At 42.4% G+C, this 26,621-nt stretch overlaps 2 protein-coding genes across 2 annotated transcripts; both read left to right on the top strand.

The window, feature by feature from the left end:
- Positions 1 to 920: 920 nt before the first annotated feature.
- Positions 921 to 11,581, top strand: FAM83C (family with sequence similarity 83 member C). The gene is made up of 4 exons (XM_033153171.1): positions 921 to 1,881; positions 6,002 to 6,169; positions 7,862 to 7,986; positions 10,577 to 11,581. Exons 1-4 carry the CDS (start codon positions 1,333 to 1,335, stop codon positions 11,442 to 11,444), a joined length of 1,710 nt encoding a protein of 569 aa, XP_033009062.1. The 5' UTR covers positions 921 to 1,332; the 3' UTR covers positions 11,445 to 11,581.
- Positions 11,582 to 17,495: 5,914 nt separating this feature from the next.
- On the top strand, positions 17,496 to 24,907 carry EIF6 (eukaryotic translation initiation factor 6). The gene is made up of 6 exons (XM_033153176.1): positions 17,496 to 17,655; positions 18,737 to 18,822; positions 20,164 to 20,339; positions 21,496 to 21,672; positions 23,336 to 23,517; positions 24,643 to 24,907. Exons 1-6 carry the CDS (start codon positions 17,549 to 17,551, stop codon positions 24,650 to 24,652), a joined length of 738 nt encoding a protein of 245 aa, XP_033009067.1. The 5' UTR covers positions 17,496 to 17,548; the 3' UTR covers positions 24,653 to 24,907.
- The last annotated feature ends 1,714 nt before the right edge of the window (positions 24,908 to 26,621 follow it).

Here is a 26,621-nt window from a genome sequence, read left to right as displayed (position 1 = left end):
TGTGGGCAGAGGGGAGGGGCGGGCTTCTCTTGGGCCGCTGACGCCCCTCCCTGGCTCGCTGTTGCTATGCATGTGTCGAACGTAATGACGTATGCATCGTACGTAGCGACGTTGTGCATGTGCGCTACGGAATGACTCCGCCCCCAGGTTTTCCACCCTGGGTGGCGAAGCGGCTTCCTCTGCCCCTGCGTCATATCAAACTTTTTAATTTTCAAGCATACACCTACAATTCCTTTTTTTTTAAAAAAAACACCACACATGCAGCCCATAACAGCCGCAGGAAGCTTTAGCAGCACACTAGCACCAGAAAAAAATTGACTCAGTCCATCAAAAGACTAGTGGAAAAGCTAAGTCTTTACCTGACATCAAAAATATGTCAGTGAAGGAGCCAGACAGACCTCATTGGGGAGAGCATTCCAGAGACAAGGAGCCACAGCCGAAAAGGCCCTCACTCAACATCACCCTCCAAGTTTCCCTCAGAAGTTCCAGAGGAGAGCTTCAGATGAAGTAACCTAGAAATAGCCAGAATGCTGACTACACTTGTCCTAAATCTAAAAATCATGGTTATTAAAACATTGTGAAAAAATAAGTTTGCCTAATACTTTTCTGGTGCACTTCAAAGAAAATATGTGCTCTGGAGACCCTAAACAACCACTGCCCTGCCCTGAATTACAGCAATTTGCATAATTTATTGCACAGGTGTGCACCCATTAACACCAGAAGAAAAAAAGAATACTAATGTACACTAAAGAACGCGCTACAATCTTCCTTCCTATTTCGAGCCTGGCTCAGTGTTAATACATTCTTTTTTCATTTGTGTATAGTTATTATAGTCACATAAATCCACACTGACCTTAGAACAGGTTCCAGCATTCCTCTTTCCTCTCGAGGCATGAGAACTGCCTGAACAGGTTTCAGGGTTTTGACTGCAACAGAGAAATTTGTTCACGGTTAGTTAGGGCGGGAACTTATTTGAGTCTCACTGCTTGAGGAAGCATATTTAAAAGCAGCTACTGCAGAAAAGATGGGGAAATCCTTCTTGACATTTCCATGAGGAAGGCAACAGGCCCTGGACACCAAAATTTCCAGCAACTAAATTCTTTCTTCAGAAAGAAAGAATTGGAACAACCAGAGAAGTTTCCTTTTTCCTAGAAGGAATGGATGTTTAGAAGAGGCTGAGGAGGACAAAGGATACGGATCCTCAGGAGCTAGAGAGTCGCCGTGAGCTACGTTGTTGAAGAACCGAGCAAAAAACAGAAACAGCAAACGGGAGGACTCCTGACTGAAAAAGAAGCAGAATTTTCCTCAAGAAGGGCAACTCTGAGTATTATCATGTTTGGCTACCCAACAGCAGAGGCAATGAGCTGGCTCCACAGGGGCTATGGGAACTCCCAAGGGACCACAGGGCAATTGAAAAGCCGTCTGGATGATCTGAAAAAGCCCTGGAGGGTGGAAATCACCCCTTCAATGCTGCAGCATAGCGAGACGGCCAGGCTGGCTGTGGACGCCTTTCTGGAACAGGGAGAAGGTGGCTACCGGCAAGCCATTACTAAGGAAAAGGAGCTGCCATTTCTTTCCACGTTAGATATGGATTACATGAGCCAACATAGTCAAAGTATCACAGGGTCTCCGATTAAAAGACGAGAATCAGGGCTGACGAGAGAAGACAGTGGTGACGGGGCTTCCCTCCTCTCTGGAGTCACATCTGGGACATACTTCCCATTTATGTCAGACATCGATCCCCCAGATCTGGAGCTTGGTTGGCCAGAGGTTCCCACGGTCTCATCATTTGGCCAAACAGAAGTCACTTTGTATTTCCAAAGGGACAAGACACACAATGTAAAGGAATTACTTCGGTCTCTGATAGGCAAGGCCAAGACAGTAAGTAGAGCATTTGATCTATACCGTAATCCAAAAGGGGAAGACGGGACTGGTCAATGGGGTTCTGGAGTTGCACTGGAATTACTTAAATGTTTGCAAGGCTGGTCCTACCATTAGGAAGAGTAAGTTGAGTGCCTCAAGTGAGCAGTTCCCCCTCCTGTTCCCTCTGAGCCCCATTTCTGTAGGCAAACAGAGCTGTATGTGCCCTATAATCTGTCCCAGGTGTGGTGGTGGAGGACACCGTCCTGTTCCTAATATTGTAGTAAAACGCAGCTGCCTTCTGCATGTGGAGTAAGAGTGGGGTGTCCTTTTTTTTCTTCATCTCTGGCAGCAAACTGTCTTTGGCCAGTCCTGGTAGTTTGCTCCCATTTTTATGATATCCTACTTAGAATTTTTGGGTTATAGCCAATGCCACTGCTCTGCTCATGCAGCAGATTTCCACTTCCACAACTGAACTTCTCCCTCCTTTCATCTGCCCTGCAGTCTCCCACACAGCACCTCTACTCCAGATGGTTGGGGGACACTCAGGAGGAGATTTGGATTGGACAACATTGGATACAATTATTTATGTATTATGCCAACTCCATGCGTGTTTGTGTGTGTGTTAGTTTTAGCCTTGTATGAGTTTTTTATCTGATGGGTTACATGACAGGCTTTGACGCTCGATTCCTCAGTATTGTAGTGGAAAGTATGTCATATTTAGCTATTGCAGAAGTGGCCAACCTATATTTTCAAGGCCATTATAAGAATTACTGGGGAAGAATAATATTTTGCCGCACACTGACCTTTAGAAATGCTTAGATTCATTTATATTATTCTTTAGTATAAAGTCATCCTTGCAACCTAGGAGCAAGAACTTCACCATCATGGAGCAGATGGGTTTATGCATGGCCCAGGTATTATGTGCAAAACTCAAAAACAGAAGCAACATTAAACTGCAAATAATCTCTCCCAGTTTCTGAAAATATTTTCCCTAAAGCATGAAACGGTGGAGAAAATGGTTATCATACAATCATTAAATTTGGTGTCATCTCCAAGGACCAAATAAAATGGCTTCCTGGACCATACCTGGCCCTGCAGTCTCCTCTTGGCCATCCCTAAACTGTAGCCCAGCAGAATCTCAAGACAGGGGAGTTCTTTGGGAGTCAGTCAAGAAATGTATGTGGAAAATGTTATACCACAGTGTACAGTCCATGTGGCTTTTCTACGAAAGAACCATGAATAGGATGCCAGGTTTCTGCTAGTTCCTTTTCTAGGATATCTCCTCAAGACTTCAAGTAGTTTTTCCTCTTCAATGTAAAATGTTTGATGTTTATTCTCTCAAAGGCGTAATTCCAAAGTGTTTGTGCATGTGTGTGCTATGTCAAGATGTCAACAGACCTTGCTCTGATGACTACTGAAAGTACTTAACAGAGCTTGCAACACATCTGTGAATAGATTTGTTTCCTAAATACATTTACATGTAGATCTGTTATTCATTTGAATAGAATTAACTTGCCTTTAATCGTCTATCACATTCACACCAAACACTACCACTTTAATAGTCATGGTTTCCCCCAAAGAATCCTAAAAACTGTAGTTTGTTAAAGGCACTGAGAATTGCGAGGAGGTGCTAAACAAATTACAACTCCCATGATTCTCTGGAGGAATATATCAATCCATACAGTCACAGCAGGCGCTGTAAGTCTCCAGTGTGGTTTGGCTTCACCACCAAAGGCGCATTCCTCCATTGTCTCCCAAGACAGGCAGATGCCAACAATAATAAGAACCGACAAGAGCTGTGTGACTGTGTTGCCTGAGGAAGAGGTGGCAAGGACACATGACAGGTGGAAGGATTAAGTGCACTCCCAGTTTGCACAAATACTTAGTGCTAATCGACATTTATGGTTGAGATCAGTTACCAGTAATTCAGCAGCTTACTGGAATGTTGTTGTAATACTGGTGTCATTACAAAACTCCTACAGAAATAAGAGCGTGACACTGAAATTAAGCTCATTAGTTGGCAGGGTTGCCAGATCTATAGATGCTAAGAATTGAATAGAAGAGAGGAAATGTCACTATTATTGTGGTGGGAAAGACAGCTTGAGAAATTAATATTTCTATTCAATTCTTATAGCAGCTTTGCATATCACAGATTAAGACTGTGCATGGGTTGTACATTTTTGCATTTGAAGCAGCTGAGACAGGATAGTTCCAAGGGTGGCTTACAAACCCTGGATTACAAATACATGTATGCACATGCGCACACACATGCATATATAATCCACATATCACTTGTACTAAGCCACTCATTCATTTTATTTGTATGCCATTTTTCCACACACAAAAACATGCTCAAAGCAGTTTACAAAAGATGTTATATTTGAAACACTGTAATTGAGACTTCCATTATCCTCCCTGAATTTGTTTTAAAGTTGTGGTTAATTTGTGGAGTGGTTTTTATTTATGGAGTTGTTGGCTCCACCGCCACCCTAGTATTTCATTAAGTAATTGCGTTTTATTGTAATTTACTATTGGGAACCAGTCTGGGATATATTTGCATGAAAGGCAGCATACAAATATTTTAGATAAATTCATCTATTTGATATGAAAAGAACTCCTTCGAAGTACAGAATTCCCTTCAGGTCCTGGCCTGCCAAACTGAGTCATGAAACTCCCTCCACATGCAGATCTTGGGGCATTTCCAGATTGTCACTGTTATGTATTGGTTTAATATGCATACATGAGTTTCACTGCTAGTTCTGTAATTACCTTTCCCACTCCAGGGTGATTCAAACGGGTGCGGTGACAGTTGCTATTGGTTAACTTGTTGGCACAATTTGGATCCTTACTCTGATTGGGTCCCGCCAAAATCTAAATGTATCCTTTCCCCAACTCCTGTTCCTGAGAGTAGAAAAGGAGCTCGCCCTTTCCCTCCAGTCAGTCAAGTTCCTACTGCAATAAAGGAGATTGTTCTTGTTAGACTTGACTCCTAGCATATCCTTGCTAGCATGCTGAATCACTACCCAGAGCTGATTACATGAAGACACTGCACCCACGACTTAACAGTCACCATTTTGTGGGCAGGGTTCAATTGCATACCAACAAATTCAGATTGCACACCAAACCTGCTTCCAAAACAAACAAGCCCGCCCTGAACTTTCTGCTATAAGGAGTGTTGAGGAAATGCACTGAAAACTGTAGAGAAACAATTGCTTAATGTGGCATTGTATACTGTTACGTGTTGGGGTACCAGAGTTTTGTGGGTGCAAGGCAGTCATAATTCTTATAATAAATAAAAGTTCAAATCAAAGTTTGATTAAACTGTGCCAAACATGGAAATTCCTGGGTGTAGCTTCCAACTCTACAATTCTTATTCTGTGATTCTAATGCAGCCAAGATAGCAGTAATGATGGTTAGTAGATAAGGTGATTTGGGAACAGAAATATGACCTGTTGTGATGGGGATGACCTCTACCTGAAGCACCAGGCTTGTAGCTTCTGGCCTAGCATTATACCTGGCTATCCAGGCATCTGCTGTGGCTAGGAGTGCCTTTGCTCAAGCTGAGAAGGGAGATCTAGCCACAGTGACACATACCTCAGGCTCAGTCATATTACCACAAGGTGTTCTACATAGGGCTTCCCTTGAAGTGTGTCTGGAAATTACACTTAGTCAAAATGCTTTCTGATGCTCACTGTTCGGATAATACATAAATCCCAGGATTATCTGAAAGACTGGTGCTGCAATGGTATTTTATTGCAAACAACAACACTGCTAAGTCAAATCTAGGAAAAAAAAAACCCCACCATGAGTGAACAGCAGAGAGAACACTAAGATGTACCTATTTGTCAGTGATATTGCATGGGCTCTTCATAAAAATAAGTGACCAAAGGACTGCAATTCCATACAAAAGAGCTAGTGTGGAAGCAGCCTAGGATAGAGGTCCAAAAGAAGCTCACTTTGTCTGTCTCACTTTATCTGCAAAGTACTCTTGCTCTTCCATTTTCCCAAAGCAAACTAAATCACTTACAGAGATACTGGAACTCATTGCTATGTTTTGGAAAATAATTTTTAATAGTACAGATCTATAGCTGGTCTTTTTTTAACATGTCTCCTATCACTTTCACCCCCATCTGTGCAGGTGATTGCAATTATGATGGATCTCTTCACAGACATGGAGATACTCAGTGACCTGATGGAGGCATCAAGCAGACGCCGTGTTCCGGTTTACCTGATTCTTGATGAAAAGAACTTGAGACACTTTGCAGAAATGTGCAATAAAATGGATCTCACTATGGATGACTTCCCAGTACGTTTCTACTTAGTTTTGCTAGTATAGTACTACTAAGTTAAAACAACCTGTGAGAAAATACATGGACATTAAAGGGGGAGGACAGTTATATGCCTGTCATTATAGTGCTGTGAGAGGGGGTGAGGGCTAGAGACCTCTAACAATTCTCAGCATCCTCACCAGACCTAAACCCCAGGCTTTTTTGGAAGACATAACAGTTAAACTGGTATAACACCAATATCAGTTTGCAGTTTTGCTATACTGCCATTTAAAAAAGAAAATTGAATTTTGATCCCTGCTTCCTTACAATGTAGGTGAAGAAGTACAATGTGTTGCTGAATGTTTGTTCAGCTGGATGACAGACAGAAAAGCAAACAGGACATGTACAGCCTTTAAAGCAGAGGTTGTGCATGGGCAGAGAAGGCTTCACATGTCATTTCTACCACTCAGAAGCAGCTGAACACCCCAAGAGCAGAGACAGTGACAATTATCAGGGCTAAGTCACAAATGCACATACCATACATCAGGCTCAGTGACACACCGTGAGTTCTTCACCCAATTATTTCCATCCATCCATTTTGGGTGAAACCAGATAGGATGGCAACAGAAACATTTGTTTATATGCCCAGGTCTGCCCTGATCACATATAAAGATGGATTTATGGAAAGCTCATGCTTGAAGCACATGGGGCCAGAGAGTGAATCACTCACACACACACACACACACACACACACACACACACACCTTTTCTTCCATCTATGCTCATTTCTGGTATGGAAACTCAACTGATGAGAAAAATGCCTGAGGGGGCAATACAGATACGTTTTATTTCCCTGTTATTTTAAATACAATTGGGGCAAACATGAATTTAAACCTATGGGCCTGCTGGTGTCATGCCTAATAGTGCCCTTTGTCTTCTGAAACTATGTTCTTCTTCACAGCACTTTCTTCAGGAATTAAAACATAAGTTCTGCCTTGGTGGATCAGACCAAGTTTATACAGTTCAACAGAATTCTATTTCCATTTTCTAATAATCAAATAGCCTGCTTGTCTACATTATTTAACCTATACTATATTTGTCAATATGAGCCTGATCCTACACTCTTAATAACCATTCTGTATCATAGAGGTTTTTCTTTTCTGCCACTTTTGGGTTACTGCAATTCTGGCTGTTCAAACGTATTGCACATTTATTGATAAAGAGTTACGTCTACAGCTACTATAGCTTTCAAATATCTAAATAGGATTTGAAAGGCGTCAAATGATAGAGGCCCCACAACCAGTTTCCAGTACAGTATTTTATAATTTTAGAGTATTTTGCCTCAAAACATGCAGCAAAACAGCTCCTGGTCTTTCATATCTGCAGCAGTTATTATATTTTGAGATATATATTTAAACTGCAATCTATGCATCCTCACCTGGGATTAAGCCCCAATGAACTCACTGAGCCCTACTTCCAAGTTGACATTTACTGTATATAATTGTGCTGTTAATCTTAACAGGGTAAGGAAACATACACATTGGATTTTTTAAAGAAACATTCCCTTAAATCCAAACACACTGTTGATGTAGATATACATATTGCAACGGCAAATTCCAAGTTTCATATTAATTTATACACACTGCATACATATGTAAGTTCAGCACAGAAAAGACGGGACATTTGTCTTTGCTCCCTTTGATCTCTACTGTGCCTTGTTCCCATTTCAGAATATGCGCATACGCTGTGTGAGTGGGGACACATACTACAGCAAAGCTGGCAAGAAGCTTACAGGACAAGCACTTGAGAAATTTGTGTTGATAGATGGCGAAGAAGTCCTTGCAGGGACCTACAGGTGAGATATCATGAACAATGCGTGTAAGATATGACTACCTCTTTCTTTAGGACCTGTGCTATTTTAGGCCCTGTGAATAGGATTGCTACTTCGTTCATGCAATTTGGCAGTGGGTTATATGGGAACCAAACCACAGCCAATCCTTTGAAATTCACACTTCTCAGAATTTTGCAGGGCAGTTCTTCCACGGAAACTGATTGTGTTGAGAGTATGACTGACCCAGACATTGTGGTTGAACATGGATCTCTCTAATCTTCTTCCAAGTAAATAGAGATAATGTGACACTGACACAAACATTTATATAAAAGAGATAAGTTTCACAAGTTGACTGTCCACTCATTGATCTTGTCCCCTTCCTCGCTGGTGCTATAGCATCTGTATTTCATCATCAGTAAGTGTATCTTCCTTTTTATCTGCATGCCTCAATTACCCTTCCACACATGCCAATCCCTTGGCTTTGCCCTCAGGAGGAAACAGCCCTGTCTTGTTTTAACTGCAGCCAAGAGGACTTCCTTGACTGATACAACTCACTCCTTTCCACCCAGACAGATTCATCAACACTTTAATAGCTGCCTTTCCCTTGCCCTCTCATTTTAACTTACAGGAAGCCTGGCAACCCAATGGAATGTTCCCATATCATGAAGCCATCTCAAAGAACTACAATACATGCATTCCAAAATGGCATTTCCCCCCTTAATGGCGTTTAATAGGAAGGGATACTTGGGTGTGGGAGTTTATAATAACTTGGCAGCCAGACTGGTTATTGTCAAGGGCACTTAGGAACAGGGTAATTTATTGCACCAGCAGAAGACATGATTGATGCAGTTTTAAAATCCCAACCACTGGGTTCTTGAGTTGCTGGGATTAGTTGCACTTCAACTATTCTACTCAGAATCCATTTGCCCATTTCCACATTTAAAATAAACCAGACAAAATGGGACAAGTCTCCTGTACCTTTAAGAGGATGTTCTAGCAATTGCAGCTTGTCATCCAGAGATGAAAACCTACAACTCCTGAAATCTGCTCTTCTGCATCATTATTAAGGGTCCAGAAGCTCCACTCTCCAATGCCGCTGTTTTTGGACTCTTGGTTCACTAACCCTCCTCCTTGCATTTCAATGATCCCCAGTTATAAGAGGTAGCAACTGCTGCTACTAATCTATTCCTGCCTCACATCAGGTCCTGGATGGATCCACTAGCCCCTCACCCCAACATTACTGGTGGGATTATTCACACGTTGTCCTTCCCTTGTTTGCCCACAATGCCAGGCTAGTGGGAAATCTCTAAAAGAAATGGTTTCTTTATTTGTTTAAATATTTTTAGACCTTTCAATATAAAAAGTTCTGGAATGTGGCTAACAAAAAAATTAAAAATGCATAATACAACAGTAAGTTTTAAGAACAAAAATAAGAACATGATAAAATAAATGTAAATCACAGCAGAACACTGATAACTTTCGATTCAGCAGCAGGAAACAACCAACGGGAACAGTGAACCAAAAAACTCAAGAGTCCCAAACTCAGAATCTGAAAGATAATTAGAGCGGAGATGGAGTGAGCTTCTCTGACAGGGTGCTGCTACTGTAAGAATGCCATATCGTAAACTGATGATTTCCACTGTAACCCCAATGGCACACAGACCTGGAACAAACCTCTTGGAGGAAGATGGAGGCCAAGCCTCCCTAGACACCTTGTCCTCTAAACTAAATTTTAAACCAATATATATGGAGATTAGCTCCAGTAACCCATCTTGAGCAGAAAGTGCTTTACACATGTTCAGGAACACCCATTACTTTTTCATATCCTAGGGCTGGTCCTTAATATTGAAAATAAAGTCCAGGGCTAAACCCTTGTAAAGGATTATTCACATTCTGCTGAAAACTCCCCAGTTTTGCTTCAATTTCTATTTCTGAGCAGTCACCTCTGTAACATGTGCTGCCAACACAGCACCACCTGGAGTTGCCAAGTGGTAGGGCCAATGATATTTCCTTACACTGTAGAATGGGGAGCAAATCAAAAGCAAATCTAGGGAATACTGGTGTGGATAGAATGGCCCCTAAGGTCTTTTTCTCTAACATACTGAATATATGACAAACAAGCCTACCAGCTTCCCCCCCCCCCAATATCTGTTACTAGGATCTTATAACAACCATGAAGTATAACAGCTTGGCATACTCAGGTAATAGCTTCAATTATTGCCCAACAAACCTAATGCTTGTGAACTCATCCTGAATCACTGCTCCTCAAACTGCTCCACCCATTATTTTCATGCACTGAAATAATACTGATGTGTTCGGCTAACTATCCTGTCCAATGCATTTCCATAGTATCCAAATAGATAACTACTGTATATTCTGGCATATAAGACTACTTTTTAATCCAGGAAAATCTTCTCAAAAGTTGGGGGTCGTCTTATATGCCAGGTGGAAAATCTGCAGTCGAGTATATCTCAAACTCTATATTTTAACTGGAAAAATTGGGGGTCGTCTTATATGCCCAGTTGTCTTATATGCCAGAAAATACGGGTATTTGAAATCAGAGTTATTTAGTATGTTGATGATTAACATGGTCTCTGAATCCTTTCCTTTTCAGTTTTACGTGGCTGTGCAGTCAAGTCCACACTGGCCTGGTGACACACTTCAAAGGAAAAATTGTTGAGGACTTTGACAGAGAGTTCCGATGTATATATGCCGAGTCTAGATCCGTGAATAAACTCAGTATCCCCAAAGCTGAAAATTCCACACCCTCTCCTCACAGATTGTTGCAGAAACTTGAGCCAGTTTCCAAGCGTATTCAAATGAATGAGAGCGAGACCACAAGCCCCTCAACTAGCCTCTCAAATTCAAGCGTAGTAAGCATAAGAAGATCACCATATCTAGACCTAACAACTTCTAATGCACACTGTGAAATTAAAGAATGGACTCCCGGTGAAACAAGAATGAATGTTTCAGGCTTCCTGGGACTTAATGACTTGAAATACCAGCCTAGGGAGCTGCCAGACTCTAGCTGCAGTGCATCAGCTAAATTAAATGATGCACCTAATCTACTAAGACTTAAGACATCTTTGCTGTCAACATCTTCACCAATACTAAGCAACAACACAAGAAATGGGCACGATTTGAAGCTTCTGCCTGAGAGTATAGGAATGAAAGTCAACAAGAAGTTCCCTTATACAGTTCAAGCTATGGAAGATGTAAACAAAATACAGAAGGATGAAAAACCAGCAACTCACGGCTACAGCAAACTAGATCTCAGTAACAAGCCTACTAAATCAGTACATTTTGAGCCGAGGACAATGGATTCTAGTTCCTATTGCTCCTCTGATGATGCGCCAATGAAAAACAACAGCAAAATACACAGGGATGAAAAAAGGATGACTCTTGGTCACAGTAAATTGGATCTCATTACCAACTATAACAAGTCAAAACCAAAGCTGGTTCACAGTCGATTTGAGATGTAATTTTGTATTATCATTTTAGCAAAAACATATGATCTCATTCAAATGGTTAATTATATCTGTAATAATACAAAAATATGGAAGTCCCAAATCTCCCATTCATAGTTGGTGTATCAGACTTAGTTTTAAAAAACAAAAAACCTGAATAGTCTTAAAAAGGAGTCCAAAAATATAAACCCATAGCTATGTGATAGCTATAGGATGAACTCTTGATATTGTAGAGTGCTAGAATTAATATAAAGGATGGCATATTCTGAAAGCTGAAAAAATGGTTAGTCTGGACTTCTGCACCATTACATAACTAGTGGTTCCTGAAATAATGGGTGGGGTTGACTAAATCTCTCATTTGTAGAAGTTAAGAGTATTGAATCATGACCAGGAAGTCTCTTTGGTGAGGTTCATTGGGGATCTTGAGCCAACTGCTATCTCTCAGCAAAATGTAGGGTTGTTGTGAGGGTAAATGAGGGAGTAGAGTGGATCTGTATGCCATCCCAAGCTCAGTGGAGGAAAACAGGATAAAGATGTAATCCATCCATAAAAAGTAACATGAGGCACACAAACCACCCACTTTAAAATACTGGTACAGAGACTTCAGTGCAGCTTGTTAGTGGAACCAGAAACACTCTCTAGTCAGAGCTGCGAGAAATCGTTGCTACCAAGGGGAAGAGTTCACAGAGGTAAAAGTTGTAAAGATCAGCAGAAGCCAAAGTAAAAGCTATGCTCCCACCTACTCCCAGTTGTTACTTGCCCACTTCTCTTTCCTTCTCCCCCAGAAATGTGAGTCAGAAATCTGACCCACACATGAGGCAAGGTGAGGCAGCTGTCTCAGGCAGCAGGATCCACAGGGGCAGAATATCTGGCCTCCAATGAATGCCTTGCCCGCTGCTGCCACCACAGCAGCAACAGCTACGGTGCACTCTGTGGAGGCTGGAACTGCCACCTCTGCAGCACACTCTTGGTGAATAGAAGGTGCTGTTGGTCTCCTCCCACTCTTGTTCCCAATATAGGTCTTTATTCCCCCCCTTGTTCCCAATGTAGATCTTCACTCAGCCATTCTTCCATGGTAGTAAGGAGGTGCCATTTTGAGGTTTGCCTGCATAAAGCTATTAATTATAATGGAGGAAGCAGCAGATAATATGAAAAATGCTTAGTGGTAGGGGGATTAGTCATATGAAATTATGCAAAGCTACTGTATAAATCCCAGTGTCTTGTCAGTCATAGGTTCTGCTCCTGTAAAAATAAAAAAATCTGCTCTTGTAGGAAGAAAACATCAAGAATACATTGGTTTGCTTTGATTGTATCTCTTAAAAATAGCCTGTGAACCCTGTGATGAAAGATAGCATGGGAAGGGCTATAATTATTGACTCTTTGTGTTTAATAAACACTTTTGTGTTGCACAAGTTGGGCCTCTGGGTACTGAGCATTGATGTCACATATACAAGAAGCCTTTCCAAAGGGTGATGCAGATGCCTGGAAATGTCCTGAACAGCAGCCTATACAACCTGAATTCTGAATTCCTTGACACTGTGGTGTATGTGTGTGTGTGTGTGTGTGTGTGTGTGTGTGTGTGTTTAATTACATGAACACGTGTTGTATTTATCCCAAATAGGTGGTCAACCAAATTTTAATAAAGGATTTACACAATCCTAGAATACCTCATTCCACCTGAGTCAATGGAACAGAATTAGGTCACAGTCCAAAGTTACGTACTTGGAAGTTCCAATGATTTTAGTAGGAGGATTAATTGCATGCTTAATCTGAAATCAGTGACACACGTTTAGCTTTGACTAACTTGGACTCTTACTTAGTAGAGAGAAGCAGGCTGTCACCACAGATGCCTGTTATTTCTCAAAATCAAGACTGGATGTGTTGTTTGAGAGCTGCACTAGTTCAGCCAAGTTTTCTGGGCTTGATGGGAGAGATTTTTGGAAGGGTGCAACAGCAGAGGAGGAGTGGAACAGCCGTTATTTCTCCCTGAACAGCAGCACACTGTGCATTCACCTTTAAATGATAATTTAAATATGGCTTAAAGTGATGTGCAAACTGGGCCATCACTAGAGTAGGAGTTACTAGAGTAGGATAAAGGTTTATATATGGGATAAGTTTCCTTACAGTTTTCAAATGTTCCAACCGTCAGAGTCTCATACTGAGCAACAACATGCAGAGCTCAATGGAATGGGAGACCAGTGAACCAGAAGTCTCAAGGGTTTACTTGCCTGGAGGCAGGGTCATCGTCCAAAGTCAGGTCCAGTCCTCGGGTCAGGTGAACAGCAATCCATGTTGTCAGATGGTCCAGGGAATCCAATGATCAAGGATCAAGGTGAAGAGGAAGCAGCAAAGTAGGGCCAGGAACTACTGACTACAGCTGGATGCTCTGCTTAAGAAGGCTGAAGCCAGCTGTTTCTCATCAGCGCCTTCTCCTCTGTATCCTTGAAAGCTGATCAGCTCCTCCTTTCAGGCTGTTCAGCAGGCAAAGCTGACTCCTGGCCCATGATACCAGTAACTTCTCTGCTGCTTAATCTTCTGGCTTGAAAATGGATGCTGAAGCAGCCAGATGTTTCTTTCTTTGAAGTCGAGGCTTTGCTACTGGGCTGCTGGTAGCAGATGCAGGAGGCTCTGAGGAAGCAAAGGTACTACAGTTCTCAGGTGTTCCAACTTTTAGACATCTGAATTTATGCTAATGAATTAACATCTAGTGCATCATGCCCCTTCAAGAACCTCTAGATTGCAGGGACTGGGTGTCTTACTGAAAGCAACACCGTTGCTGTTGCCCCATAGGCTAAGCCAGCTGCGGCTGGACTCATGTTTGTTTGTAGGCAGTATTGTCTAAAGCAGTATTTGTATTGCAAACCTACCCTGTAATTGGCCCAATTGGGGGGAAATTGGAGAACTGATATAGACAACCCCTCCTCTATTCATCAAATTATCAATATGAGAACTGGAGAGGGCAATTTGAATCTCCATGAGGATGCTGGTCTCCGCCAATTCACAGCAGTGTGTTTATTTTATTTTTATTTTTGCTTCTGCCACTAGGATCAGTAGGGTCTTGTGAAGCCAGGAAAAAATTGTTGGGGAGCTAGATTAGGCTTTTGACCTGAGAATTAACCACCTTTGCCCTAAGGTCAGTTGCAGACTCAGTTTCAGTTGTGCAATACTGCACAATTTGGTTTCAGTTTACTCTTAGATGGTACACCATCCAAAATTAATCCCTTGCTTTGCTAATATAAAAAACTGTCATTTTCCTCTTCTGCTGCCTGCCTAACCAGGAACCTGTGTGTGTTTCCTATATTGTATGGGACAGATCTGGAATACAAACAAGTAATTCTTGCTTCCGTATCCCAGAATCCTTGGTGTGTACCCTGCTATATGTAACACCTAGCAGAGACTTTATTTAGCTGATCTCCAGATTAGAACTAAGCCAGCTTTTGCCAATTTGATGCCCTCCAGATGTTTTGGACTACAGCTGGCTGGAGCTGATGGGAGTTGTAGTCCAAACTTTCTGGAGGGCACCAGGTCAGCAAAGACTGAAATAAGGCCCAGTCTGCACTATACATTTAAAGCACCATCATACCACTTTAATCAGTCTTGACTTACCCCAAAGCATCCTGGGAACTGTAGTTTATTACAGTTGTTAGGAGACCCTCTATTAGGGTAGTTTATTACAGTTGTTAGGAGGCCTGGGCAGGCCGCAGGCCTCCTAACAACTGTAATAAATGATTCCTTGCAAATGAAGGAAAACAACTTTTCTGCTTGTATACGTTGATAATATAATTTTGGTTACTGAGGACAAACAAGATTGTACAGAGACAAGATTGGGTGCAGGCCATGCTGTAGTGTAGTGCTTATGCAACTGTGAATAAAAGGTGGCTGGGCTCATTGTCTCAGGGTTTGGGGGGAAGAGGTGACAAAACTGATTTCCAATAAGTGCCCCCCTTTATTTCCATAACAAGTCCTTGAGTCTGTACTCTGAATGGTGACATCAGGGACCTAGAAGGTGCAGGGCTTGTCAGTCCAACCCCTACACAGTCTCATCAGGGCTGACCTTAAGGCAATTGGAGCAATTGGGCCAACTTGGGCCCCACGGGCCGCTCCTAAGGGGGCCCCTGCACCAAGGCAATCTAGATGGATTTTATTTATGTCTATAAGATTTTGCAGACTTTGGGTGTGAACCGGGGCCCTACAAAAAAAAATTCAAGTTGCGACCCACTACTTCAAATTGGGCCCCACTGGGTAGCCCTGAGTCTAATAGTTGCTGGGCCTGAGTTGCCCTACCCTTGCATGAAATCTTGGGGAGCGGGAGGGCTGGCGAGGCCACCTAGATTTAGAGGCCCTAGGCTTCAGCCTACTTAGCCTAAACATAAATCTGGCACTGATTAAATCCCAGCCTGTAGTTTCAAGGAATGGCCAGCAGATGGCAATACAATAAAAAGGGAAAGCAAATATTTATTGTTGATCTGCTATTTTTTGACAAATGGATGGATTGATTTCACTCCTCTCTTTCTGCATGTGCCATTCCCAAAGGTTCTCTCTTACGGGATAAGGGACCTCTACACCTAGAAAGCAGGATGGGGGAGGGACACACACCATAATTTGCAACCGGCTTCTCACCTCTCTCCTCTTGTCAGAACCCCAATCCCTTTGGCCCTGACTGGTTTGGCAACACACACAGTGTTCTCCCTTTTAGGCTTATTCTCAGATTGGGAAAACCCTATTTACAAGTGAGAATGTGTGAGATAGGGGCTGAGTGGGGAAGGGCATCATGAGGGCATTGCTAAATAAACAGAGACATAAGCAACCTTAAATTCCCATTAAACTCCAGTGTGGACAACCCCTCAGAGAAGAACATTGAGTTGCAACCACTCTGGGACAACAAAGTCCCTCACCACTCCTTTTAAGGCAGGCCTCTGGTCTTCTGCCTACTACGTAGACCAAACAATATGATGCTTTATGTCCTCCCAGTGCTATTGTTCTAGAGAAAGAGGCGCCAGAACTCACCAGGAACGCCTCCTTCATTCTCTTATAATGGCAATGGCACCCACCTGAGAGGTGCTGGAACTGAGTTCCAGCGACTTCTGGCTGAAAAAAAGCCTTGCTTCTTTCCATTACCCAACGCCGAGAGAAAGCCTTTTCAGCACCAAGTGGTACTGGGAAAGGGTCAGGGCCTCTGGCAACCTGGAGGCAGGTGGCAATCAGATACTGAAAAGCGATTCATCTGGATTGGGGAATTTCCAGGTTTGAACTGCAGCCTCTCCTCTGGGGTGGAAATGGGAGCTGCTATAGAAATCGATGGGAGCAGAAAGGATTTTAGCATACCTGCGATTTGTCAGCAGCACTGAAAAATAAATTATACATATATAGCAAAAGTGCCTGCTCTTTCAAACCCAGATCTTACTTCATGTAGTAAAATCTATTTTGGGGCTTATAAACATTTAAAGAAACCATCCCTACCAGTACAAACGAAGTCCATTATTTCCACAACTACAGGTTGTAGGGGTTGAAAGAGCAGCTAAAGACAGCCCTGGAGTGCAACCCATTACTATTACTGTATTGCGGGTTAGAGGCCACACTGATGGGGATGCCCAACAAAAAAAAATCCCTCACAGGAAATTCCCATCCAATTGCAACGAAGACCAGCCTCCTTACATTTCCCCCTCGCGCCCTCTCGACGCCCGAATCCAGCGCTCATTTGCATACTGCAGTGTTTTTCCCACATTAAATTAAAACTTGGAATTTTTTTCTTTTTTTACTGGGGTTTGTTGGACACGTTAATGCCCAGTCACAAACACGGGGGAAACCCAGGATTTCTCCGCTGTTTCCTTCGAGCTGCTTTTTTTTTTTCTTCCACAGACGGAGGAGGCGAAGAACCAAAACTCCAAAGTCACCCCTGGAATGCGGCCTCCGTACGCACAACGTGCTTCTGCGTGCGGCGACCGCCGCGAGATTGTGAAGAAGCGGAAGTGACGTCACCGCGCGTTTCCGGGCGACGGGGCTTGCGGCCTGTCCGCGTGTCTAAGGAAACGGGCGAAGAGCGACGGGCGACGTCGGGCGGGTTCCTTCTCTCTCTCTCTCTCTTTCTCTGCTTTCTGCTCGGGAGCTCCTTGACGGCAATGGCGGTGCGGGCCAGCTTCGAGAATAACAACGAGATCGGCTGCTTTGCCAAGCTCACGAACGCTTACTGCCTGGTGGCCATCGGGGGTTCAGAGGGCTTCTACAGGTAACCCCCCCCCCCAAAAAAGGCCTTCCTCTCAGCCTGGTCGTCTCGAGTCTCTCCAGGTTATTTCTGTCAGCCTTTTCTCCTGCCCTTCGAATTCGGACCCTGAAACCAGAGAGATCCCTGCGCAAAGCCAGGCCTGACCCGTGAAAAGGAAGCTGCCGCTCTGGTTCCACGGCAGCCGGGCTTCTTTCCCTGCCTTCCCCCCCCCCCGAATATTGCTAAATCTAGGCGAGAATCCATTAAGGCGCTGGGCAAATTATGGGTGGCAGGTTTTTATCTGTTATTAATCCTGAATGCGGCTTCCACACTGGTGATTACACCAGTCCTAAAAAAATCTATTATTGGCTCTCGGCCTGTTTCCGAGCACCACTCAAAGTACTGGTGATGACCCTTAAAGCCCTAAATGGCCAACGCCCTGTCTTACCTGAAGGACACTGAGGGCCTTCTGGCTGTTTCCTCATTATGAGGAGGCCTAAATAGTCGCACCTGCCCAGTGGCACGCCCTCCTGTCAGATGTTAAAGAGATAAACAGCTGTATGACTTTTCATAGACATCTGAAGGCAGCCCTTCTTTGGGGAAGCTTTTAATGTTTGATGTGTCATCGACCCCTGTGTTTTGTTGGGGGGTTCCCAGAGTGGCTGCGGCAACCCAGTCAGATGAGTGGGGTATAAGAAATAAATTGTTGTCTCTTCTTTTTTTGAGACTTGGAAAATGACGAGATGGAACGGAGTTCAGAGTCCATCTCCAGCATTGAAAGAGAGTCACTGACCCATTATTGTTGGTTGGTTTCTCTGTTTTCGTCAAAGGCTGTTTGCCTCTTTAAATTGATAAATATGCTACCTGGGTTCTTCCAGTTTAGCAACAAGCTCATGCCATGCCATGTTGGTTTATGCCACAATAAAGCCGTATGCCAGGATAAATCTGTTAGTTGTTAAGGTGCTGCAAGAGCTATTTGTATTTGCTGCAGGAGGCTCATGTGACTGACTATCCTTGTGCAAGTTTCTCCTTTATTCAAGTCCTTGACAATGTAGTGATGTTGAATTCGGTACCGTTTTACAATTTTCATTCTGCTGTGCTTTAGTGTGTTTGAAGGGGAGCTTTCGGATACCATCCCTGTAGTTCATGCTTCAATTGCCGGATGTCGAATCATTGGCAGAATGTGTGTGGGTAAGTTGCATTCTCCAATCCAAGTTGCATTCTCCAATCGGGTTGTCTGAATCCTTCTTAAAATATAAATGCTGTAGCTCAGTGATACAGCATCTGCTTCCCAGATTCAATCTCCGCCATCTTCAGGTAGGGCAGGGAATGTCCCCTGACTGAAACTCTGGAAAGCCACCACTGGTCAGTGTAGACAACACTGAGCTGGATGGTCCAATGGTTTGATACAGCATAAGGTAGTTTCCTGGTTTCGTGTAAGGAAAAGGGAGGGACCAGTGAAAGGGGAAAGTGAAATAAAGAAGAAAAAGGAAGAGAAAAATACTAACAGTAAACAGCAATGTGAACTGATGGTAGTATACTGTTATTAGTGTTAAAGCGTTCTAACATAATGTTATCTAAGAACTGGAAAGCAGATAGCTAATATCACTGTCCTCTTGCGACTTAAGTCACCACTGTTTTCAGGAATATCTAGCAGCTGCAGAATATCCAATTCCCAAGAGGATGTACTCCAGGTCCAGGAAAAAAAATTAAAGGTGGAGACTATTTTCACTGCTTTCTATTTTAAAAAAAAAATGTTTCTTGTGGCTTAGAAACCTGTTGTCTAGCAGAAAGACAGGATATATTTTTTAAAAAATAATATAAACTTTTTAATTAAATTAACAACTTAGTTCTTCTGGCAGTAGTTTGTTAGCTAGATATATTGCATTTATTATACTGTATAAAATTTTATATATCTGAATGACTATTTGGTGACCCTGTACTGGGGCGGGAATATATGCCTTGGTTTACTTGCATTCAGTGTGTGTAGTTATTTGCTTTGTGAATGCATTTCTGTACTCCATTAACAGCAAGAAAGGTGTCACAGGAAGTTGGGTTAGATCCATTTCTGTGATTCTGTGGAAGAGTTCACACAGTTAATAGTTTACTGTGAACATGCAGGTGGCCCCCACTTTTCTTCTCCCCTAGTGCAAATGGGAGTGTCAAACCATGATCCCAGGATTTGTTTTCTGGGTAGTGGCTGTTTGTGTTTCTTCAGACAAACCATGATCTTAAGTCAGTGGTGTTCTTGTCTTCCCAATTGTTTGAGCAAAAGAAACCACACATCCCAGTCCCTACATAAGCCAGGGATCATGGTTTGTTCTGGCTACCACTAGGGGAGGAGTGAAGCCATCTGTGTGTTCATGATAAACAGTTAACTATTGTTTACTATGACCTGTGAACTCCACCAGTGGTTTTTTTCATTAATTGCTTTATGGCATTCAGGTTTGGGAGAGAAAGAAAATTAAAGACCTGTTACTCCTGAATCTTGAATTGTTTCTCTTTTCTCTCCCCCCCTCCCTTTTCTTTTAGGAAACAGGCATGGCTTGTTAGTCCCAAACAATACCACGGACCAGGAGCTTCAGCACATCCGAAACAGTCTTCCAGACTCCGTACGAATTCAGCGAGTGGAAGAGCGCCTCTCTGCCTTGGGCAATGTCACTACGTGCAATGACTATGTAGCACTTGTCCATCCGGACATTGACAGAGTAAATTAGTTCATTTTGATTGAATTTTTCAGCAGTTAACGTGCTACCACTACTTACGTTAAGTAGTGATAGTAGTTTAGGGAGCCCCCTTCTTCTACACAAAGTTCAGCAGTTGAACTGCCTGCGAACTCTGGCATCCTCTCTTCCAGGCTCTTGACACCATCAGCTGAATTTTACAACAACTGGAAGGCAGGATGCCAGAGGCATAGTTACAGAGACAGTTGGCAGAATGGAAGAAAGGAGTTATCATTTAAACTATTATTTTTTATTTTATTAAATTTCTATACTGCCCTTCAGCTGAGGATCACAGGATGATTTACAATATAAAACCACAAAAAAGTTGGTGGCGGCAGCATGCTAATTCCATTCTAGTTGTAGTAAATGCTTTTAATATGGCTTTCCTTCTAGCCGTAAGAACTACATGCTGTGTGCTATTGATCACTACTGACGAGATTCTGTGGTCAGAGGCAATGGAAACTGATCATGCTCAGTTGAAATCACCTAGCAACCTAGGAAGTTGTTTTATTTCATTGGTTCACAGAAGTCAGTACTGTCTACACCAGGGGTCAGCAAACATTTTCAGCAGGGGGCCAGTCCACTGTCCCTCAGACCTTGTGGGGGCCCGGACTATATTTTGAAAAAAAAAAAAATGAACGAATTCCTGTGCCCCACAAATAACCCAGAGATGCATTTTAAATAAAAGGACACATTCTACTCTTGTAAAAACACGCTGATTCCTGAACCGTCTCCATGGGCCGCATTTAGAAGGCGATTGGGCCGCATTCGGCCCCCGGGCCTTAGTTTGGGGACCCCTGGTCTACACTGACTGGCCGTGGCTGTCCATGGTTGAAGGCAAGAGTCTTCCTCAGCCCTGAATTGAATCTGAGACCTTCTGCATGTCTCTGGTGGTGCACTGGCACAGAGCAACAGCCCTTCCACGGCCAGTATCTAAACACAGGCTCTTCTAAACATGAGTAGTGGTTTTTGTTTATTATAAACTGTGAGTTTAGTTCTCAAAAAGGCCTTGATATTAATATTGTGATCATATGTACATTTCTTAAAGAGAGAATTTGATTTGGCGTTTGGTTTTAATTAATTAAGAAAGGTTTAATGTGTTCACAGGGCTGGTTCTAAACATTTCATATAATTTTTACAGGAGACAGAAGAGATTTTAGCAGACGTACTAAAAGTGGAAGTATTTAGGCAGACAGTAGCAGAACAAGTGCTGGTGGGAAGTTATTGTGCTTTCAGCAACCAGGGAGGACTTGTGCACCCAAAGACTTCCATTGAAGACCAGGATGAGCTCTCCTCATTGCTACAAGTCCCACTTGTGGTAACTACTCTTTCTCTTGAATTTTTTTTTTTGAGTGCCCAGTTTTCTTATACTGTGAAGCAGTTAACAGACCAAGTTTGAGTTTTCTGCTGCTGGCCCCCACACCTAGTGGTCTCAGAAGACTGAGATCACAGACCATACCCTTTGTATTTATGACTGAGTTACCATATCCACACCCTGGCCAATTCAAAACACGAGATCACTTTCTAACGCCAGTTCTAACCATTCCTAAATTAAACTGTTTCTTAGTATGATGCTGGGCAATGTATAAAAGCACAAGACTACTCTCTTTTCCCAAAACAGAAAAATTGTATACTAGGAGAATGGGTGGGGAGAAGAATATGAAGAGCAATGAAGAATTTGCGTGAATGTTTACATTAACAAGAAACACTTAATGACTTGGAAGACATCTAAGACTGAGTGTTTTAGAGTGTCTTGGGGAGAGGGGTTTGAAATGTGCTTTGGGAATAGCATTGATTAAATGTAAAATGTCAGAGTGCCATTGTTACATTGGCTGCACACAGTGTTAGTGATTATAACTGGTTTCAAAAGGGTCAGTCTAGAGCTATTTGACAAGTACCCCTCTTAAGAAACTCACTTAAAAGGGATAAAAGCTTTTGATGCTGCTTCTCCTGGAATTCTGTAAAAAGAACTTTGGAATGCCAATCTTGTTTTGATTCAACTCTTCACTTACCCTAATTGTCTGCCTTTTAGAATCCACACACTGTAAAGAGAATCCTATCAGTTACTATAGCTAACACTGAAAAGTGATGTGTACATTAACGGTTATGTTGATCACAGGTATCGATGATTATTTCTACATATTAATTAGCAGCCAGGGCAGCCTTTTCTGAGCAAAAGTGGGTGTGATGAAAATGAGGTTAACTCTATCCTCTCTGGTCCCTTCTTAGCAAGTTGCTTTCTCAGCCATGGGAGTCAGGGGATGGGGTTGTGATAAGGAGTTTCCATATCTTACATGTATATTTGTCCCCCAAATTGGAAAAAAAACAGCTCACATAGAGTGGTTTTAAGCTGTAAGGGATTAAGCCACCCATTTTCTACATAGGTGGAGCTGGTTCCAGTCTCAAAGGATTGAAACAAGTGGATAATAACATGCAGAAATCTATGTTATGTGTGGTTGAAGCCTACGTGGAGTGGGGCGCAGAAATGCAGAATCCTAAAACAGAAACACACCCTGTGTTTAAACTCCACACAATAGATGATCACTTGTGCTGTAAATAGTTTGCAAAGACCCAGTGGATTCCCCCAGGCCACTCAATGAGAATTGTGGGCTGGAGAATTGGGGCCTGGCTTTTCTGATGTTTCTGAATGCTGGGCTATATTATTTTTGAAATGGTGGTAATACATAAAGAGCCTTCCTGGTTCTGGAGGGCTTGGCTTTTATTGCCTTTTCAAATATTTTACTTAAAATATTTCTATCCTGCCATTCCACTAAAAAGTATTCAAGGCTATTGGTTCCAAACTAAATTATCAGTTACATATACAGTACTTTACTTCTGGCTCATAATACATCCAACCCTGGGTGGTGGAAGGTATTAACTCTGATGTTAGTGCATTGGGTATTGCCGTTATAGGTGAGCATGACAAAAAAAAAAATCTCTTAGCCAGAGGTACTATCATGAATGTCTCTCTTTTTTACCAGGCTGGAACTGTTAATCGTGGCAGTGAGGTGATTGCAGCTGGAATGGTTGTGAATGACTGGTGTGCCTTCTGTGGCCTGGACACAACCAGCACAGAGTTATCTGTTATTGAGAGTGTCTTTAAACTCAATGAATCACAGCCAAGTACCATTGCTACTACTATGAGAGATTCTTTGATTGACAGGTAGGTTTGACACGTTTTCTCGCAAATCCAGTAAATGCCTAAAGGTAGGTGACTGCCTGGATTCTCATTTTGCTTATTATAACTTTCCTGTGATTAATCACAAATGGTGGTGATTATAGTTCATTTCTTCAGTTGTCTCTGTACTTTTACCTGCTTGTCACAGTCTGTGAAACTGATCTGCTAGAAGTTCTAGTACCACTTTCATCATTTGCAAAGAGAATACTTTTTCTATATATCCCACTCACCATTTTCACTCCACTTACATGAGGGGCCCATAAACATAAGTGAAATTGCATAAAGTGGGGAGCAAACCACTTCAATAGGGGGGAGCGCAGGTAGGAGAGGGAGACTCATCCTGGAAATTGTTTGGGGCCGCTGCCCGCCCTGTCCCAAGCCTGCCTAAGGAGAGCTAGTGTGCGTGGTGGTGGATGGCCACAGAGGACGAGGGCTGAGAAGAATGCCCAGCAGAACTGTTGCCAGAATGGGTGTGCAGAGGTGGGGAGAAGGCACTTCCTGCTCCGTGATGCTGGCCAAGGCAGCAGCCCAGAGCAACTTCCAGGCAGCAGCCCAGAGTGAGGCAAGGCCTATCTTATCTATTTTGTGTCGACCCACATAAATATTTATTTTGTGTTGCAAAAAGATTGTGAGCCATGCAAGTGGCATGCGTGTAAGTGTGTATGCAGGTGATGCGCCTGTAATTAATATTTGCAGTGACTTGATCCACGACTCGATTCAAGAATAATAAACTTTGTAAGTTTTTTAAAAAACCTTGCAGCTTCTTGTGCATCTTCTACCTGTGTGAGCACATTGTGCTTTGTTACTGGCTTATGGAATGGCCAAAAGGGGCAGTGAATAAAGTGGGAAGCCACTGGACTCTTTGCCTTTATGTGGTATGTCTAATCTCCTGACCATTGTGAGAATTCAGTACTGACATGGCTGTATAGCTGATATTTCTACATGCATCCAGTGAGTGACCTTCACAATGCAGTCCAATTAATGTGACAGGTTTTGAATTCTTTGTTGCCCCTTGCCTGGTTTTTTAGATGACGGAGATGAAAATAAGACAGCCTTGCTGGAGCCCCAAAAGTATTTTTGGCTAACCTTCATTTCTGTTTCCTTTTTTAGCTTGACATGATCTCCTGCTCCCTAACCACCACAGAAGCACTGAAGGCCAGATTATGATCTTGATTGCTCACTGAAGTAAATGCTCTGTTTATTACTCTGCAGACCTAGACCAGGAAGGGCATACAACAATCAGCATTTCTAAACTACAATGTTACATTACTTCTGCTAATATGGCCTGCTTTCATTAATTCATGAAATAATTTTCAAATTGTGAGTGTATGTTTTAGAAAAATGTTTAAAAATGTCATTACATGTAATAATGGTTTTTTAAAAAAAATGGTTTTCTCCTTCTGCATTCACAGGCATGTGCCTGAACCAGCTTTCATTTCTTGATTAGACACAGCTGGGATTTCTACTGTATCATTTTTACATAGCCTGCAGTGTAGATTAATGTAGCTGTCTTATGTAAATTTGGTAGTTAGACATTCCCTGTTAAAAGGACTGAAATAAGCCATGGAGCTTTTTGCCATATCTCTAATTCTGTAAAGCCAACATGTGCTAGCAGTTCTCTGAAATGACACTGGCCTTTATCTGTGGAGGAAGACATGGTAAAAGACCAATCCATCCATCTGCTGAAGTTAGTAAGAGCCTTTACTTTAGAGGAAATAGCCTGGGTGGAAATAATTTATTTTGACCTCTTTGTTGTATGCACACTTCCTTAACAATTCAGTCATAAGAAACTACTTTGCAACCTGTATCTTAAGCCTCTTATGAGGCTCTGCTTTGTTGTGCAGCGATAGAAGCAATCCTTGGAAGTAGGTGATGGTGTCACTTGAGGCTTAATGCCAAAGGCAGTTAAAACTAATAAACCTTAAAGCTAGAAACGGTTGTTCTGGACATTGATACTGGAATTCAATATAAGGGATAACGGCTGGATCAAACTTAAGGGATCTGAAAGAACACATAAGTTTTGTTAAACAATCTGGCCTTTACTTGAAAGTTTACCATAGCTACTTTATGATTTCATAGCTTTTTCTTTCCCTGCTGCAGTTTACTGGCCAAAGTACCTGTTTCAATTGTGCCAACTGTCTTTTCTCATTGTTCCTGGCTATTACAAAATCACCCTTGTATTTCTCTGTAAGGTGATCCAGCATGCTGCACTCCATGTTTTACTACATCTAGCTCAGACACATCCCAGTAATGAAGGATGGTGCAAGTTAAAAGCAGCTGAAGGTGTATTGCACTGGAGTGGGGAACCTTTGATCCTCCAGACAGTGCTAAAATACAGCTCCCAACATCTCTGATTATTGGCTAGGCTGGTGGGAGTTGAGAGTCCAGTAACATCTAGAGAGCCACAGGTTTCTTGCTCCTGTATTACACATGTAATCCTCCAGTCTTGCACTATTGCTTACATTATTTCCCAAATATATTACTTTCCCCACCTCCCACAATAGTGGGGTTTTGCAGTTCTTAACACGCTGATGCTGTTAAGGGAATCTAGTGCAGCAATAAAGTGTTCAGCTCACAACATATTTTCTTTATGAACTGTAGTGGTCCAAGGCAGCAATAAATAAATAATAAGGTAACAAGTTCTTAGCCTAGACTATTGAAAGCTCCTTTATAGCTATAGTACTTCCTTACTGACATTACACAAAATGCCCTACTGCAACAGCTTCCAAGCATTCGTCTAGCGGAAGGCTGCCCCACAAGACGAATTTGTCAATGGGGCTGCCTTGCAAGACGAATTTTTTTTTCGTCTAACGAAAACCACTATTTGCATTGGTGCTTCGCTAGACGAAAAAATCGCTAGACGAAAATACTCGCAGAATGAATTATTTTCGTCTAGCGAGGCACCACTGTATTTGCACTCACCATACATGCTCGCATTGGAACGTCTTGTAAATATCTAGCATCCATATGACTACGCCTTGAAGTGCAGCCACGTTGAATAATAATTGCTAAACGACTGTATCCCAGATGTGAGTGCAGTGGCATTTGATTTAGCTATCTGACCCACAGATGACAACTAAGAGATTGAG

Source organism: Lacerta agilis, chromosome 6 (genome assembly GCF_009819535.1).
Source record: "Lacerta agilis isolate rLacAgi1 chromosome 6, rLacAgi1.pri, whole genome shotgun sequence".
Classification (NCBI taxonomy): Eukaryota; Metazoa; Chordata; class Lepidosauria; order Squamata; family Lacertidae; genus Lacerta; species Lacerta agilis.
This window is presented reverse-complemented; position numbering and strand designations above follow the sequence as displayed.